The sequence below is a fragment of the Mustela lutreola genome, chromosome 4 (assembly GCF_030435805.1).
Source record: "Mustela lutreola isolate mMusLut2 chromosome 4, mMusLut2.pri, whole genome shotgun sequence".
In the NCBI taxonomy this organism is placed as follows: Eukaryota; Metazoa; Chordata; class Mammalia; order Carnivora; family Mustelidae; genus Mustela; species Mustela lutreola.
Genome location: NC_081293.1, coordinates 100,637,840 through 100,656,674, shown reverse-complemented (window position 1 = coordinate 100,656,674; position 18,835 = coordinate 100,637,840). Strand labels below are relative to the sequence as shown.

At 43.6% G+C, this 18,835-nt stretch overlaps 1 protein-coding gene across 2 annotated transcripts in view; it reads right to left on the bottom strand.

Moving 5' to 3' along the window:
* Nucleotides 1-1,708: 1,708 nt before the first annotated feature.
* The window catches only part of VOPP1 (VOPP1 WW domain binding protein), a 109,796-nt gene continuing 92,669 nt past the window's right edge, over nucleotides 1,709-18,835 (bottom strand). For both annotated transcript variants that reach the window (XM_059170600.1, XM_059170601.1), the window contains one exon: nucleotides 1,709-4,288. In XM_059170600.1, coding sequence (XP_059026583.1) covers nucleotides 4,098-4,288 — 191 coding nt within the window. In that variant the 3' untranslated portion in view covers nucleotides 1,709-4,097. The remainder of the gene's footprint in view (nucleotides 4,289-18,835) is intronic.

Below are 18,835 nucleotides of genomic sequence, written 5' to 3'. Positions count from 1 at the left end.
TTACGCCCACGCGGTTTGCCCTCATCTCTACTTTGTGCTGTCATCATTGGCACTGAAAGAGTATTAGCAATTGAGAACTTGAAACTGTTAAGGATCACTTCAGCTGAAAGATGCTTGGCCAGTTGGGTGGAAAGGTCGGTACAGTGCAAGTCAGGAGAAGGCTCAGCTGACCTTTCCTCCGGGGCCACAGGAAGCCTGCCCGCCTGTGGTCATGATTTCTCACAGGTCCTTGGGTTTCTGCTTTGCACGGATCTCTCTATAACCTTGCAACCAGGGCTGCGGGAACAGGATGGCAGCCCAGATTATGAATGTTTTCATTGACTGATACATTAGAAAATACTTGTTCTAATTGACTAATGCATTAGAAAATGCTTACCTCACTTTAAAAAATTAAATGATTCCACTAACCCATCTCCCAACGCCTTAGGACACAGAGCGTCTCCACTGTGAGAAACAGACTGCGGGACTAGCTGCTCCCCTTACCTGGGGTCCTGGGGCACAGAACACGGACCCCCAGCAGAGCTGCTCTCCAGAACGCCCACAGGTCAACACCTTGGCAAGGGGCCCTTGCCCATGCCTGCTCTCTGCACCTGTGAGCCTCACTGTGGACTTTTTGGAAAGCTCTCACCTCCCCAGCAACCGTCTCTGAACATTTCAGCTTCAGTCTTCTCTCCCAATCAATCCTAGCTGGCATCTTCTAGTTAAGAATTACTCCGAATTTCTGTCTTGTATGTTTTTTTGCTGTGAGAGCCATTACAGATTTCTTGAAGTTCAATGACATTTGGAAGGAACAGAGACCGTCTGCCATCTTAAGTTAGGACCTCTGACTTGTAAATAAGGCTGCTTCCAGTTTGCTGGAGGGAGTTGATAACCCGGTGGGGGTGTCCTGAAAATTAGCCCCGACTTCACCAGAGGAAGCTCCTTGACCTCTTCTGGCTTATGCCCTGTCCTGTTTTAAGATCCAGTGTTTCTTTATAAACATTATCTCACTTGGGGATTCATCTAAAATGCCGACTGTAGCAGCTTTACCCTCCAACAGATCTGTGAGAGAAATGCAGTTTCTGACCCAGCAGAGCTGTATTTATTTTTTCTTTCTGCTCTCCTTCCTTCTCTTTTCCTTTTCTCTTTCTCTTTCTCTTCCTTTCCTCTTTTTTTTCTTTTCTCTTCCCCCCTCCCCTCCCCTCTCCTCTCTCCTTGCCTTCCTTCCTTCCTTTCTATTAAGCAGGCTCTATGCCCAGGGTGGAGCCCAACGCAGGGCTTGGACTCACAACCCTAAGATCAAGACCTGAGCCGGGACCAAGAGTCAGATGGACGCTCAGCTGACTGAGCCACCCAGGTGCACAAAAGCTGCATTTCTTAAAATCAAGGCTCACCTACTCATGGAAAACAGATCCAGGCCCCCTGGATAACTAATTTCAGTATTACCTGTGCGTTTATCTAATTTATCCTTCTTTCTACTTGCTTCAGATTATTTTTTCCTTAGCCAGACTTTTAAAATGTATTGGTGAACCAAACGTCCCTTGCATTCTTTGATGGCCTCTAATTGCTGGTGCTCCTAAGGTTAAGGGCACCACGGGGCCTCCTCCACCCCACCCCCACCGGGGGTTGGGGATGACCCATGTATGACCCATGATCCACTGTACGTCCTCCCTCATTAGAAACTTCGTTTCCACCCTCTTTCCCCCTTCCCAGGAAAACAGTCAAAGCATGTGCCCAAATTTATTTTTTATTTTGCATACATAGGAAATGGGACTCTATCAAAAGAGAACAAAAAAGAGAAATGAGCCAAATGTTGCAGAGGAAAAACATGCACAGATCTGCTCCCAGCTTACTCCTAATCACTGATTCTATAAGACTTCGACACACCAGGAGCTGGACCTACTCCGGGAGGGGGACACAGTCCACTGTCAGCACAGACGGAACGAGAAGGGCCAGGAGATGCCACCACGAGTGGAATTTCTACGCACAGTAGCAGTGTTCGCTGTAGCAGGGTTCTCACCCAGGTTCAAGGGAAAACAAAATTTATCTTCACAAACATGGAATACAAAATTCTTGAGCACTACCTAAATCATTCAGTCTCTGAGATCATTTGTTATTAAAAAGAGAAATGAAATTTAGTCATGGATATTTGGGTGCTTATTCAACTGCACCCGGATCCAATTCCAGGGGTGGCCCTTACTGTGCTTCTTCATTAAGACAACAACAACAACAAAAAAAGGGAGAAATTTAAGTCAAAAATGCAAGATGAATGACCCGGAAGAAGAGGAACCTTCTGGACCCATGTAGTTGTCCTTGTTGTAAACAGCAAACGTTGTGCTTTGTTGTCTCCTTTGGATCAAGGACTAGATGAGCGGAGGTACTGCTGTCAGGGACAGGAGTTCGGAGGTCACACGAGGCTGGCCGAAGACACCAGCAGCAGCATCTGTGTTTAAAACCTGTGTTTCCAAGGGCCCGTGTTCGGCTCCCAGCATTTCCTGTGGAGTTCCCTGGGAGGCTTGCAGGTTCTCCATCTTCGCAGGGAGGTCATTCTGGGCAAGGTGCCGCAGTCCTATCCTGATCTCTCACCCAGGAGGAAAGGGACGCCCAGACTCCTGGTCTGGCGGAATGAAAACACTCAGCATCCATGCAGGTGACATGTTCAGAAGCTCAAGTCCAATGAGTAACAATTTCTCAAGAGGCTGGTCCAATTAGTTATTACAAAAATAACCCCCCGCCGCCCGCCGGCCCTATCCCACTACTACACACACAGGGACCCTCCCATCTGGACTACGCTGCTTTGCCTTCCTACACACCACCGGCTGGATCTCTGGGGGTTCACCTGCACGGCCAGCACTGCTTACTGCAGAAGCCGCACCTTCCTTTCAGCCGGGTGACCCCTCACTAGAGCCCAGCGTTGAGACACGCTTCACTGCCAGGGTTTGCATTTCCAACCACATCTTCTATTCTCATTTTGATTAAGCTGTCAGTGAAATCTACTCAGTACTTTTTAAAGAGATCTTCCTGCAGTCCTGGGATTCTGCATTCCTCTTTTTTTCAGCAAGCTTTTCCTCTTTAGAGAACACCCCCCCCACATACACACACATCTGCTGACATCAAACTGCAGGCCTGGCCTGCTGCCCCAGGGGCCACCACTCTCCAAGGGGATGGTGTGACTTCCCAGCCGGTGGTGCCTCTCCACTTGGAAAGTGTCCATCACAACCACCACCAGGGCTGCCGAAGGAAGGGTGTGGAGACCTCTGGTCAGACAGCTGCTGACATTCAGAGAAGACGCTCTGAGTCTGACCTTAAAGGACAGGACTCTACACGAGCTTCCACAGACTCACTAGAAAGCCTGGGGTGGGGTTGGGTGGGGAGATTGGCAGGGAGGTGAACTATTTTATTTTTGCCCAGTCAGACAGAGTTCATAAAATGCAATGTCCCAGTTTGACGCAGGAATCCATTTCCCATAAATTGCAGTAACTTTCCTTCGTGATTTTCGGGTAACTGTAGACATTCAAACTTGACCTCATCTGGATCCGCATCTCCTTGAGGTACACAGTCCCCTCCCAGCCCTGGCTACGCAGAAGGGAAGCCACTGTCACCTCTAGGAAGTGAGTAGAGACAGGAAGTGCTAGGAGTCTTCTCCCACAGCAGAGCTTCACAGCTTCCTGAAGAGGAAGACTGACAGGACGAGGGGCTCCGAGAGTGGAGCCTGGGAGGCCTCACTTCCGTGAGCTGCCTGCTGTGTTCTTGGGCCAGGAGTGGTCTCCTCCTTGTACTCACCTGCACACACGGGCCCTGCCTTGCCTCCTTCTCCTTAGTCTCTCTCCTGAGGATCTAGGGTGTCAACCCTTGAGGACTGTCCACACTCTGCCAGAGCTCAGATTACATCAGAAACAGAAGCAACAGAGGAGACACAGGATAAATTCAAATATTGGTCCTCCACAGAAAACTTGAAAGGGAGCTGTGCTTGCTTTGAAGATATCAAAGAGGAATTTGCCCTTAGTGGCTCAGAAGACAATTCCCGGAAGCGAACATTGATGGGGACTGAGAGGTGCGGTGAGAGCGCCCCTCCCCTTTCCTCCTGAGGTCGCACAGCAGGGGCCGGGCAGTGCCCGCTACTTAGCCTTCACCACCTGTTCATACGGGGGCGGGGGCGTGTTGCAGTAAGAAGGGGGCGGAGGGTAGGCCATGCTTCCCTGGGGTGAGTTGGGCTGAACCTGGAAAGCCATCGGTACAGTATTTCCGGTGGGATTCATCCCCGGTCCTCCAGGGTCGGTGTAATACGGCAGCCCCGGCTGCTGCGCTCCTGAAAAGAGAGATTAGCAGATATGAACACGGCAGAGAATACGCAGAGCCCACCACACCAGAGCAGTGTCCGGCCGGGGGTCTGTGGAGACCAGCACTCTGGTCCTTCACTCACCCGGCAAGCATGCAAGCCCAAACATCTGAACACAGTGGGGCACCTGGGATATGGTAACAAGCTAGAGCCACACGTGAGTCCCTGGCCTCGTGGGGCCTGTGCTCTACTGGGGTGTAGAGGGCCGAGAGGGCACACACAAACTCACCAGCAGGGCCAAGTGACAGGACGGACATTGACAGGATCAGGCATGGTATGTGGCTGGTCACTAACTCAAAGCCTGAATGATAAACCCAGGAGGCTCTGCAAAGAGCTGGGGAAGTGTATGCTAAAAAATTACCAATGGAGAGAGCCGTTTCCACTCTCAAGGGAGGAAAATCGAGGCCATAGTAAAGTAAGCCGATTCGTAGCTCCCTCCTGGAAGAGCTGGAACGGGACCCTGGTTTCCTGACTCTTCCAGAATGATCACTGGCAGCTGCACACGCCCTCTGAGAACACAGTTTGCCAGGGTGGCCAAGTTCACAGACAGGGAGACAATGGGAGCAAACACCAGAAGGGCGGGTTTAGGCATCCGCGGAATCTGTTTTCCTTCGGCACTGCTGGAGGAGATGGTCATCTGCTTTACTCCGACAGTGAGGCTATCAGATGCAGGCTGACTCCCCTGCTTCAAGCTGGGGTGTAGGATGTGGGAGGGGGGCGTCCAGAAAACAAAGAAGGTGACAAGACTAGTGTAACTCTCATTTTAATGGGTAGGAATATGTGAGCTGCTACTTTAGAGCCTAGTTTTTAGATCTGCTAACTCTGATCATGTTGATAACACTACAGAATATGGGATGCATAAACAAAGAATTAAGAAAAACAAAACAAAACAAAACTGTGAGCTTTCGGTGTGTCCCAGGCTAAGCTAATTTTGTGGGTAGACTTGGGTCTATTTTTTGAGTTAGGCCTCATGTAATTCAGAAAGATACCTAGAGTGTCAGAGAAGTCATCCCTGTACATATATTGGTTAGGGCCTTTTTTTTTTTTAAATTTCCAAGTTTCTCTTTCTGCAGTTTAACTGAATAAAGGTCAGATTACTAGGAAGACGCTCAACAATCTGTGTAAGGTGTCACAAACCTGGCATACGGCAGATTTTGGAAATCTACAAATGTGCAAAAGGAGAGAATGTAAGACAGAAACCGAAGGCCAGAAAGGTATTCCAGGGTGTCAGCATGAGAGCAATCGGGCACAAATTGCACCTTTACCAACCGCCGCCTCATCTCGCACCTGTACGGCCCAGCAGACAACACCTGCTCCCATCTGTGCATCCCTCCGTGACCTTGGATGCATTTGCTCACAAGCCCATGACTGGCCATGACCATGAGTTTCCCAAGGGCAGAGATTATGATTTATTTATCTCTGGATCCCTGTATATTTTATATAAGCAAAAAATTAATTAAAGATTTTTTTTTAAAAAACAGGCAATTGTAATAGTTTGTAAAAGACATCATCAAAGTCCTTGACTATGAAAGAAGGAGAGATTATGATGTTCAGGAAGAATAACCGAAAGGCCCCAGGGACCAATTTAATGTGAAACGCTTGAGGACAGAGAAGAGGTATGACTAGAAAAGACCCTGGTTTAGGGTCTTGATAAAAGGGCCCAACCAAAAAAGAGGGGATACAAGGAAAGAGAGGGTGCAGGGTAAGGGCAGGGCCAATGAAAGCTCCACGCTGGGCCTGCTGGAGCTGAGGCAGCTTCAGGACTGTCCTGTCAAAGTGGGGACAAAAACATGGGTGGGTTAAAACCACACAGGAGGTGTGCAGGGAGGCAGAAGGATGGCTGAGGAGAGAACTGCAGGGCAGACCAACATTCAAGACCGGAAAAGAACCCCAAGCACGTGAGGTGGCGGAGAAGAAAGCAAAGGAGCCCGGGGAGAAATAATGAAACAGTGAAATAGGGGTTGGGCCATGCCGGCAAAGGGAAAGGGGAATTTTTAAGGAAGTGACTGGTCCTCTACAATGTCAAATAGAGGGCAAAATAAGAACAGCAAATTTCCATTGGATATGGCATCTGGGATTTCTCCTCAGGAGCTGCAGTACAGTGGGAGGTACCAAGGGCAGTGGCGACACTCTCAGGGCAAGGAGGGAGAAGCCCAGATGAGGGGAGAGGTAGCAGTTGAAGGGTCTGCAGGAAGGAGAAAGATGTGTCCCGATTGCGTACAGGGAAGAGGGGCACATATATAGGAAAGAAAACGGACTTCTAGGGAAGAAGATAAGCTCAATGAGGGCAGGGACCTCATACGTCCGCTTCAACATCTGCACCCCACTGCCTAGCCGGGAGCCTGGTGTACAAGAGGACACCAATTCCTTCTGCTGAATGTGTGGAGGAGCACGGGGAACCCACAGTCGTGTTGGAAGGAGGACCAAGGTGCTTGTAGCAAACAACCTCTTTATGGAGCAAGTCGGGGTGGGAGGTTATCTGAGCAGATTCCAAATGCTCCAAGAAGAGATGGCCATGGACAGTAGCAAAATAGTGACAAGGAGTGACAGAGCCCACTGGTATGGGATTCAGTGTGACAGGGTTTATGAATAAGAGGAGAAGCCAGACACCAAAGGGATGCCAGCACCATCTCTTTACCCTGTGGGGGTAGAACATGGGGGAAGAGAGCCAAGCCCTTCAGGACTGAAGGTTCATGGCAGAGGGTCCAGTGAGAGAAAGAAAACATGTAGAGGATTCTATGAAGAAGCTGGAGTTACAGGAAGACTGTTTCTACAGTAGACAAATCGAAAAGAATCTGGAGGAGTGAGTAAAACAATGGTGGCCACACAATCGCTTCTGTTTCCTTGTATTAAGTAAGTGTCTATAATGGCAATTTGTATGTCATTTGTATTCCATGGGTATACACATGTATTATATGGGTATGGTGTGGGGATAATAAGGGGATGGGAATGTGATCAGAACTGTGTGTGTGTGTATATATATATATATGTATATATATATATATATACTTAAGATTTACTTATTTGAGAAACAGCAAGCACAAGCAGGAGGGGCAGAGAGAGGAAGAGAGACTCTCAAGCAGACTTCCCATTGAACATGGAGCCCAACATGGGGTCCGATCTCACGACCCTGAGATCACAACCTGAGCCAAAACCAAGAGTCGGACACCTAACTGGCTATGCCACCCAGGCACCCCTAGAATCGTACGCATATCCTTGAAGATGCTGAGGCTCAGAAGAATGAATGAAGCAACTTGCCAAGGGCACACGGCTGATATCTGGAAGCACCAGGATTTGAACATAGGAGTGTAGTGGAAAGCCCAGGCTCTTTCCACTAGGACAGGTGTTTCTCATAATTGGGTGATGAGCTGGAAGAAGAAGTTCAGGCTAGAAAGGGACAGGAAAACCAGGAAGATTGATGACACAATGGGCCTGAGCTCCAACCAAAAATGAAGGGCTTGCCGAAGAACTGTCAACACAGACTTCCCATCTCGGCTGCGCTCTTATCCAAGGGGCACACCGTCTTGTCTCCAGAAGTCATTTCATTCTTTAAGGCCATCATCTCTTTTCTCTTTGAGCATCTAAGCATGATCTGAGAAGGAACTCTAGATTCAGCAAAGGTGAGTAGGAACTTCTTAAAGAAGTCAGCTGACAATAGCTCCTCCAGTGAAGCTCTTTCCCACCTAAGCTGAAGGATGTTCTGGCAGCCAAGCTTTCTTAACAATGAACTTGCTACCACTCAACTAATCTGACTGGCCTGCAACTTGGCAATGGATGAGCTGGGGCAGTCTTTTCTTGAGATGCACAAGGATCTGGCTGGTAGCAGAGAATGGAGTGGAAATGCAGGGAGAGGCGGAGACAGCCTGAAGAAGACTGTGTGGCCCGGAAGAGATGGAAAGGTTTCCAGCCCTAGGGTGTCCCCATTTCCAAGAGCTTCCATGTGTCTTTATAATGAGCCCCCACTTGGAGTTAGCTCTATGCATTTCGGTGCTCTTTTCACTCTACCTACTGCCTGTGTTTTCAGTTTAATCAGACCCCATATCCCGCCTTCCCACATCCATGTCCTCTAGCCAGGCTGCTCAAGGTGTGCGCAGGTCTCCTAAACACACTGCGGGAGACACACGCTCATCCTTTCCACCCATGACTCAGACTTTCTGTATTTATTCTCCCTCGTGGTTGGGGTCCCTCTCTTCACCAGCCCACTCACGGGACTGCACGCTAATTCTCTCATGAGGGATAACAGACTGTCTGTAACCAGGTTCTTAGTGGCTTCAGTCTCGGTTCTTACTGCCCTGCCTTATGCTCTGCCTCCCAACAAGAACCTAGTTGCTTGTATCCAGCTCACCTCTCCCTTAGCCCTCACCAGAGAGCATTTCCGGGGTGTTCCACACGCAGACCACTCCTCCGTCTCCACACCACCTCCTCCTTGTCCTCCTTGTCTAGGTAATTCCCATTTATCTCTCAAGTTTCAGATCAGAATCGCCAACTCCAGGAAGCTACATCTCACTGCCCACCACTCCCTTCCTGGCTGGATTAGGTACCCTGTCATCCTGGCATCCAGAACAGTGTAATTTCCTGAGCTTTCTGCACATGGAAATAGGATCATTCATCTTGGAACCCTCCAAGTACAGAACAGCATGTAGCATGTGATATTCCATAAATACAGGAGATGAATGACTGAAGAGGGACGAATGGTGATGTTGCTTTGGATTTCGCCTCTGCTATACTGTGCTGGGCACATTTGGCAGTTTCCTGAGGCACATCTATTTCTGATACAACAGGAAGAACAGGCTGCCCCAGCCCAGCAAGCCTGCGTCAACCCTGCCCATCACTCCTGAGAGCAGAGGCATTCGAAGATGACCTCAACTCCCTATCACAGATGACAGCAGGGTGGGCTGTGGTCTTTGTATCAGAGATGAGCCTCAGGCTGTGACTAAGATCCATGCATCATGGCCACTCACACCAGATGATAATGAGATGCACTGGCAAGTGTGTCCAATTCAACTGGCATTTTTATGTTAAGAGTCACAACTCATGGATATTGCTGGGAATTAGGAGGATAGGGTTGAAATACTGAGGATGGAGAGGCACTTGGAATATTAAAGAAACAGAACAGATAGGAGGGGGATAAATTATGTATTTGCCAGGAACACGAGCCCTTAGGTGAATACACTTGGCAAACACAGGGATGGAACATGCTGGAAAGACTGGTGTGGGTGGAAGGGCAGCGGAAACAGAGGATGGACCCTCGAAGAACACCTGTCCAGGTGGAGGCACCAGCTCACAGAGACATTTGCTAGATCTCTGCTCATCTGACTAAAAGAGTGAGTCTTGATAAGACCCTGGCCTGGATGACCAGCTGGCCTCCCACAGAGAAGAGAAACCAAGGAGACAGACTCAGTTCTCACTCGTGCAGGGAAGTGGCAGATGGAACACTTCATCACCCATGGGAAAGCCAGAGGCAAGAACAGGTCTGTGTCCACAGGGCTGAGAGAGATCCTTTCAAAACCGTCCCCCAGAATGTATATATGATTCTGTGGCACAAAATTCCAGAATCCAAAGCATATTAAAATCGAGATTTCAACTCCATAATCACAAATAGGCATGATGATAATGATTTTAAAGGTTACAAACCAAGCCAGTGTGAATGATTCTAATGAAGAAAACTGAAAAGTAAACTTAATACCAGAATGGAACCAGGTAAAATAAAGCCCAATGGAGCCAAGGGCTGACACAAAATGGTACGAAAAAGAACCTGTTAAAAATGTATGCACGCGGGCGCCTGGGTGGTTCAGTGGGTTAAAGCCTCTGCCTTCCGCTCAGGTCATGATCCCAGCGTCCTAGGATAGAGCCCCGCATCGGGCTCTCTGCTCAGCAGGGAGCCTGCTTCCTCCTCTCTCTCTGCCTGCCTCTCTGCCTATTTGTGATCTCTGTCTGTCAAATAAATAAATAAAATCTTTTAAAAAAAATGTATGCACAGAGGATAAAGAAGATTCAGAAATAAAACAAAAGGCCAAGCAAAAAACATTCAAACTTACTCTCTTGTCAAAGAGAATGGTTTCAAATGGAAATGGAGATTAAAATGAGGGAAAATAAAACTCTAAGATAAGTAAGCACAGGCTGGGTTTGGGGAGAGCCATCAGATGGCCTGACTCTGACAAAGCGAGAAAATGAGCAAGAAAGCCGGGGGTCAAGTCCTGCCTCAGTCCTGTGAGATGCGCACCATTCATTCTTGTGTTGTATATGTAAAAGCTGAAGGCCAAGAATTCTCCACAATTTGCCCAGGAGGGTCTTCTTCCAGGAGACATTACTGGATCTCTAAGAAACATGGGAGTCCATCGTAGCTAGGAGCCAGCTGGGCTGTGCAGTGTGCCTGATGGAAGGAAGGAGCTTGAGAGCCCACAGGCCGCCAAGCCATGGAGTGAAACCAGGGGCCTCCCTCTTTGTGACTTTTTATCATGAGAGGTAACTCTTAAAAATTGGGGTATTAGTTGCTACCAAAAATACCAGAGCTAATTCTTGCAGAGAACATTTTTGTCATCAGTAGACAAGTCTCCCCGCCTTCATTACTTGCCCCCTTCTTTCTTCTTCTATTGTATCTATTCATTTTACTAAATTGCTCATTGTCTCAGCTACAAAAATATTTTCCAGTTCATTCTCCAGGATTTTTAGATATATAATGATATATTGTTTACAATGAGAAACAGTTTTATTTCTCCTTCCTAATGGTTAAATATTATCTTTCATGTTAGTACTTTAGCCAGAAGTTCTAGAACAATGTTAAATGTTGATGATACTGAATATTCTCATTTTTTAATGGGGATACTTTGACTGTTGCACTGGAGATGATGTTGGCAGCAGGTCCAGAGTACAAATTTACTTCATCCTTATTGAACATTTCCATTCAAAAGGCACAGCTGGTAATTATACTAGGATATATCATCAAGGACTTGATCCTTGCCTTCTGGAACCCTCAAGGAACATACACGCTAAGTCTTTATTATATTAAGAAAAAGCCTTACATTACTGGTTACATTACTAATTTACAATACATTAATGGTTTTGAAGCAGTTTGGGGAAGGGATTTATACTGAATTTTATCAAGTTTTATCAACAGCCTTTTCAGCGTCTACTGAGATCATTTTTTGTTTTGTTTTGCATTTTTTGTTGTGGTAAAATACACATAACCTAAAATTTACCACCTTGACCATTTTTAAGTTAATAATACGGTGGTATTAATTATACTCCCAATGTTGTGCAATCATCGCCATGACAGGTCCCCATAATTCTTTTCATCTTGCAAAAGTGATACTCTTTATCCATTAAACAGTAACTCCCCATTATCCCCTTTCCCTAGCCCTGGGCCACCACCAGTATACTTTCCCTCTTTATGATTCTGACTACTCTAAGTGACTCATATAAGTAGAATCATACAATATTTGTCTTTTTGTGACTGACTTATTTCACTTAAGATAATATCTTCAGAGGTCACTCATGTTGTAGCACATCGTAATTCTTTCCTTTCTGAATTAATATCAGATTAATAATAAAATATTGTGTATGATTGTGTACGTGTGTGTACATGCCACATTTTGCTTATCCATTCATCTGTCAATGGACACTTGTGTTACTTCTATGTTTCAGTAATTGTGAATAACGCTGCTGTGAACTTGGGTGTACATCTCTGAAACTGCTTTCAATTCTTCTGGGTATATTGCCAGATCATGTATGATGGTAATTATATTTTTAGTTTTTAAGGAATTGACACACTGTTTCCATAGTGGCTGCACTATTTCACATTCCCACCAGTGCAGAAGGGTTCCAATTTCTCCACATTCTTGCCAACAGTTGTTTTCTGCTTTTTGACAGTGCCTATCTTAGCGGGTATAAGGTGGTTATCTTGTAATCTTGATTTGCATTTCCCTAATGGTTAGTGATGTTGAGCAGGTATTCATGTACTTGTTGGCCATTCATGTATCTTCTTTGGAGAAATGTCTATTCAAATCCATTGCCTATTTTTGAATGTTTTGTTTTTGTTTTGTTTTAGTTCTCCATATGTTTGAAATATTGCTTATCAAATATGATTTGCAAATATTTTCTATTTAGGTATAGCCTTTTTACTCAATAGATCGTGCCTTTTGATACATAAAATATTTAAGTCTTTATGAAGCCAAACTTGCCTATTTTTTTTCTTTTATTATTCAGGCCTTTGGTGTCATATCCAAGAAATTATTACCAAATCCACTGCTGTGATACTTCTGTCCTTGTTTTCTTCTTCTTCTTCTTCTTCTTCTTTTTTTTTTTTTTTAGAAGATTTTATTTATTCATTTGAGAGAGACAGAGAAAGCACACAAGGAGGAAGAGAGGCAGAGGGAGAGGGAGAAGCAAGCTCACCGCTGAGCCAACTGGGAGCCTGATGTGGAGCTCCATCCCAGACCCAGAAAACACGAGCTGAGCTGAAGGCATACGCCCTACCATCTGAGCCACCCAGGTGCCCCATCCTTGTTTTCTTCTAAGAGTTTTCTTGTTTTACGTCTTACATTTAGGTCCTTGACCCATTTATTTTTTTAAGATTTTCTTTTCTTTTCTTTTTTTTTTAAAGTAGGCTCCACAGCTTGCATGGAGCCCAACATAGGGCTTGAACTCATGACCCTGAGATCAAGACCTGAGCTGAGATCAAGAGTTAGATGTCTGACTGAGCCACCCAGGCGTCCCTTAACAATTTTATTTTCAAGTAATCTCTACATCCAATGTGGTGCTTGAACTTACAACCCTGAGAACAAGAGTCACACGTTCTACCAACTGAGCCAGCCAGCAATCCCAAGTCCTTAATCCATTTTAAGTTAGTTTTCATATACAGTGTTAGGTAAGGGCCCAGTATCATTCTTTCGCATAGGGATTTCCAGTTTCCCCAGCATAATTTGTTGACCAGACTGTCCTTTGCCCACTGAATGGCCTTGGCACTCCAGCTAAAAGTAATTTGATCAGATATGCATGGGTTTATAATGGGGCTCTCTATTCTATTCCATTGGTTTGCTTATCTGTCTTTATGGCAATACCACACTGTTTTGATTAAGGTAGCTATTTAGTAAGTTCTGAAATCAGGAAGTGTGAATCCTCCGATTTTTATCTACTTTCTCAAGTTGGTTGGCTAATCAGTGTGCTTGGAGATTCCATATGAATTTCAGGATGGGTTTTTCTATTTCTGTAAAAAACACCATTGGGATCTTGATAGGGTTTGTGTAGACTCTGTAGAATGCTTTGGGTAGTATTGACATTGACATTTTAACAGTATTAAGTCTTCCAATCCATGAATATGAGATCAATTTCCATTTATTTACATCTTTTAAAATTTCTTTTATTTTAATATTTTATTTATTTATTTGACAGAGAGAGAGAGAGAGAGATCACAAGTAGGCAGAGAGGTAGGCATAGAGGGGGAAGCAGGCTCCCTGCTGAGCAACAACCTGATGCAGGGCTCCATCCCAGGACCCTGACATCATGACCAGAGCCGAAGGCAATGTCTTAACCCACTGAGCCACCCAGGCACCCCTATTTACATCTTTTAAAATCTCTTACAGCAATGTTTATAGTTTCCATCATACAAGTCTTTCACCTCCTTGATTAAATCACTATTTTATATTGTACTGCTAGGGTAAATGGAATTGTTTTTTAAACTTGTCAGACTGTTCATCACTCATGCATAGAAATTTAACTGGTTTTTGTGTTGACTTGTTTCCTGATACATTGCTGAATTAATTTATTATATCTAAAATGTGGTGTGTTTTTTTGGTCAAATCTTTAGAATTTTCTACATATAAGATCTTATCATCTGTAGTTTCCTTCCTTCCTTCCTTCTTTTTCCTCTCCTCTCCTTTCCTCTCCCTCCCCTCCCGCCTCTACCTCACTTTCTTTCATCTTTGTCTGATTTTGGCATCAGGGTAATGCTGGACCATAGAATGTATTTGGAAGCTTTCTGACGTTTCCTACTTTTTGGAATAGTTGAACAATAGATATTAACTCTTCTTTAAATGTTTGGTAGAATTCACCTGTGAGTTCATCTGGTCCTGAACTTTTGTCTGTTGGGAGTTTTTTGATTACCAACTCAAATTCATTACTAGTAATTGGTCTGTTCAGATTTTCTATTTCTTTGTGATTTAGTTTTGAAAGATGATATGTTTCTAGGAATTTATTCATTTCTTCCAGATTGTCCAATTTGTTGGCATATGATTTTTGTAGTATTCCCTTATAATCTTTTGTTTTTCTGTAATGTCAGGTTTTATTTCTCTTTTGTTTCTGATTTTATTTATTTGGGTCCTTTCTCTTTTTTTCTTGATGAATCTGGCTAAGGGTTTACCAATTTTATATTTTCAAAGAACCAGCTCTTGGTTTCATTATTTTGATGAGGTAGTTTTTCTATTATTTTGATGAGGTAGTTAGTTACCCCCTATTCCTAGTTCGTTGAGAGAGAGAGAGAGAGAGAGAGAGTGAGTGTTATCATAAAAGGGTGCTGAATTTCATCAAATGCTTTTTCTATATCAACTGAGATGCTCATGTGGTTTCTCTTCTTCATTCTTTGATGTGGTTTATTACCCTGACTGATTTATATTTGTTGAAAAATCTTTGCAATCCAGGAATAAATACCATTTAGTCATTGTGTATAATCCTTTAAAAATACTCGTGAATTCTGTTTGCTAATATTTTGTTGAGGGTTTTTTCATCAATGTTCACTGAGGGCAATGGACCCCTATAATTGTCTTGTAGTGTCATTGCCTGACTTTGCTGTCAGGGTTATTGATGTTGGCCTCATAGAATGACTTATGAAGAGTCACTTCCTCTCCAATTTTGGGGAAAGTAAGAGAAATGAAATCACCAGGTTCAGGGCTTTACTTTGTTGGGTTTTTTTTTTCTTTTTTTAAATATTTTATTTCTTTGACAGAGAGCACACAAGCTGGAGGAGCAGCAGGCAGATGAAGAGGGAGAAGCAGGCTCCTCATTGAACAGGAAGCCTGATGCAGGACTCAATCCCAGGACCCTGAGATTATGACACCTGAGCCAAAGGGACACTTAACCAACTGAACCACCCAGGTGTCCCTACAATAACACTTTCTTCAAAAGATTTATTTATCTAAGAAAGAGAAAGAAAGAGTACCCGTGTGTAAGCAGGAGGAGGGGCACAGGGCAAAGGGGAAAGAGAATCCTCAAGCAGACTCCCCACTGAGCACAGAGCCCAACATGGAGCTCAACCTCAGGACCCTGAATCATGATCTAAGCTGAAGTTGGATGCTTAACCAACTGAGCCGCCTGGGTGTCCCTATAATAATACTTTTTATATTGCCAAGGCATCTCCCTTACTGAGATGTTTGTTTCTCCATATGACTTCAAGTTACTGTCTAGTGTCTTTTCATCTCATCTTGCCAGATTCCCTTGAGCATTTCTGGCGTGTCAAGTCTACTGGTTGCAAAGTTCTTCAGCATTTGTTTATCTGGGAATGTCTCAGTTTCTTCCTCACTTCCGAAGGCAAATTTTGCATAGATATAGTATTCTTGGTTGACAGATTTTTTCATTTTAGCACTTTGAATATACCAGCCCACTGTCTTTCTGGCCTCCAATAGTTTCTGAAGAGAAATCTGCTTGTGTTCTTACTGAGGATCCCTGCTGTTTTTAAGATAATCTCTTGGTCTCTTGCTTTTAAAGATCAACTAAAATGTGGCTCTTGGAGTTCCTCTTGGTTGGAATTGAGCTTTTTGGATGTTTATATTCATGTCTTTCATCAAATTTTGTATGTTTTCAACCATTATTTCCTCAAATATTCTCTGTGTCCCTTTTCTCCCTCTTCTCCTTCTGACACTTCCACGATGCAAATGTTGGTCTGCTTGATGCTGCCCCTTAGGCTCTGTTCACTTTCCTTCAGTCTTTTTTGTGTTCCTCAGACTTGATCAGTTCTCTTATCTTGTCTTTAGTTTGCTGATTCTTTCTTCTGCTTCTTCAGCTCTGCCTTTGAATCCATGTGGTGAATTTTTCATTTCACTTATTGTACTTTTTAGTTCCAGGATTTCTTTTGGAATCTTTTTAGATTATCTCTTTAATGATATTTCCATTTGTTAATACACCATTTTTAAAAATATTCTCTACATATTCCTGTAGTTCTGTATCTGTCTAGCAGATGTGGCATTATGTCTTTTTCATGAACAGTCTGTTGATTTAATTTTTTCTCTGAATGGGCCATATTTTCTTACTTCTTTATATGACTTGTGATTTTTTTTTGTTGTTGAACTCTGGACATTTGAATCTAATAATGTGATAACTCTAGAAGTCACATTCTCCTCTTTCCCTAGAGTTTGCTGTTTTTTGCTACTTTTTTAAAAAAAATTAATTGTTGTAGGTTGTCTCTGTGCTGATAATCAGCCTGAGATATAAACTTATAGTCTTTTCCCTGGGATGTGCAATCATGTTCTAATTTTTTGTATATGCACTTGTTTTTTGAACATCCTATTCTTTAATGTCTGGCTCTAAAAGGAGAAAAAGTGGAAAATGAAGGGACAGGAAGAAGGGCACTGGCCATTTAAATTCCCCAGAGGTCACTTCTGCCGGAGGAGAAAGGGCTTGCAATCGAAGCAGCAGTGGCTGGCTGCCTCTTTAACCAGTAGTAACAAATAGCTATCAGAGTGCAGAGCCTCCGTATTTGGAGGGCAGGGTCCTTTTTGCCCACCCTATTCTGCATGCTATGCACAAGCTCCTCAAGGAATATGTGCTCAGCTGCCTATCAAGTGGCCTCTGTTGAGGATGGGTAGCTGCTCGTGTGCTAAGAGCTGAAATTGACCAAATTAACTGCTATTTGCTCTCCAAGTATTCCCTGAAAGTTATAAGCTTTCAATAGACTTAAAAATTGACCCTTGAGGGGCGCCTGGCTGGCTCAGTGGGTTAAAGCCTCCGCCTTCGGCTCAGGTTGTGATCCCAGGGTCCTGGGATCAAGCCTCGCATCGGGCTCTCTGCTCAGCGGGGAGCCTGCTTCCTCCTCTCTCTTTGCCTACTTGTGATCTCTGTCTGTCAAATAAATAAATAAAATCTTTAAAAAAAATTGACCCTTGAACCACACTACAGTGAGGCGCACTTGCCACCTATACAGTTAAAATCCACATATAACTTTTGATTCTCGCAACTTAACTAGTAATAATAGCCAACTGCCAACTGGAAACCTTACTGATAACATAGCTAATAAATACATGTTTTGTATGATATATGTATTACATATGGTATTCTTACAATAAACTAAGCTACAGAAAATGTTATTAAGAATACTGTAAGGTGGGGCACCTGGGTGGCTCAGTGGGTTAAGCCGCTGCCTTCAGCTCGGGTCATGATCTCAGGGTCCTGGGATCGAGTCCCACATCGGGCTCTCTGCTCTGCAGGGAGCCTGCTCCCTCCTCTCTCTCTCTGTCTGCCTCTCTGCCTACTTGTGATCTCTGTCAAATGAATAAATAAAATCTTAAAAAAAAAAAAAAGAATACTGTAAGAAAGAGAAAATACATTTACAGAACTGTACTATATTAATTGAAAACAAAAACAAAAACAAAACAACCCTGCACAGTTCAAACATGTATTGTTCAAGGGTCTTCTTGTGAGTTACATCAGGACAGTTTCTGTCAGTGCAATTTTTGCCTAGGTGAGGAGAGAAATTCCTGGTGTTTCCTATCCTACTTTTTCCAAGAATTCTCTGCCAATCATTGCTTTTTGATCTAACTTAGAATGTTAATAGCTTGCCTAACATTGGACTATCCTTGCTCTCTTACAGAAGATCAATGCTTGGTTATGGTGGTTTACTTCTTTGACAGACTGTGTAATTCAGTGTTCTAGGACTTTCATATTTATGCTCATTAAACACAATTCAGTATAAGGTAATTCTGTTGTTTTCAAGTTATACCAGCTTCATAAAATAAATTATGTAGATTTCTATATTTTTTCCCATAATTTTTTATACCTAGTAGTAATTCATACACTGTTAAAATGCACTGGTTCTTAAAAGTTCTGAAGATACCATATGAATTTAGAGCCATTCTAGAAGTTAATTCTTTGAAAAGTTCTTCAAACTCTTGCTTGGTCCACTGAAATTTTCAATGTTCTGATGCATCTTTGATAATGTATACTTTTCTATCTTTTGCCCAGCTTTCCATTTCATGAATACTTCCTTATAATGTTTAATCTTCTCTGTACCTTTGATTTTATTTTTCCCTTTTTTACTGACTAGATACATCAAGGGTAGGACTTGCAATGACATTTACTTTTATTGCTTTTGTACTAACATCTAAATTTGCAAATCTATTCTTCTGCTTTATGTAATTAATTTATATTTTTATTATTTGCTTCTTATGCTTTCTGTGAGTTTATTAGTTTTGGAACCTCTTTTAAGGAGAGGTCATTTGCTTTCATATTTTAAACTTTCAAGAAAGAATAAAGCTATGAGAACACCTCTAGAAGTCAATTTCTTACATTTTTTATATTAACATTCATGCTGAT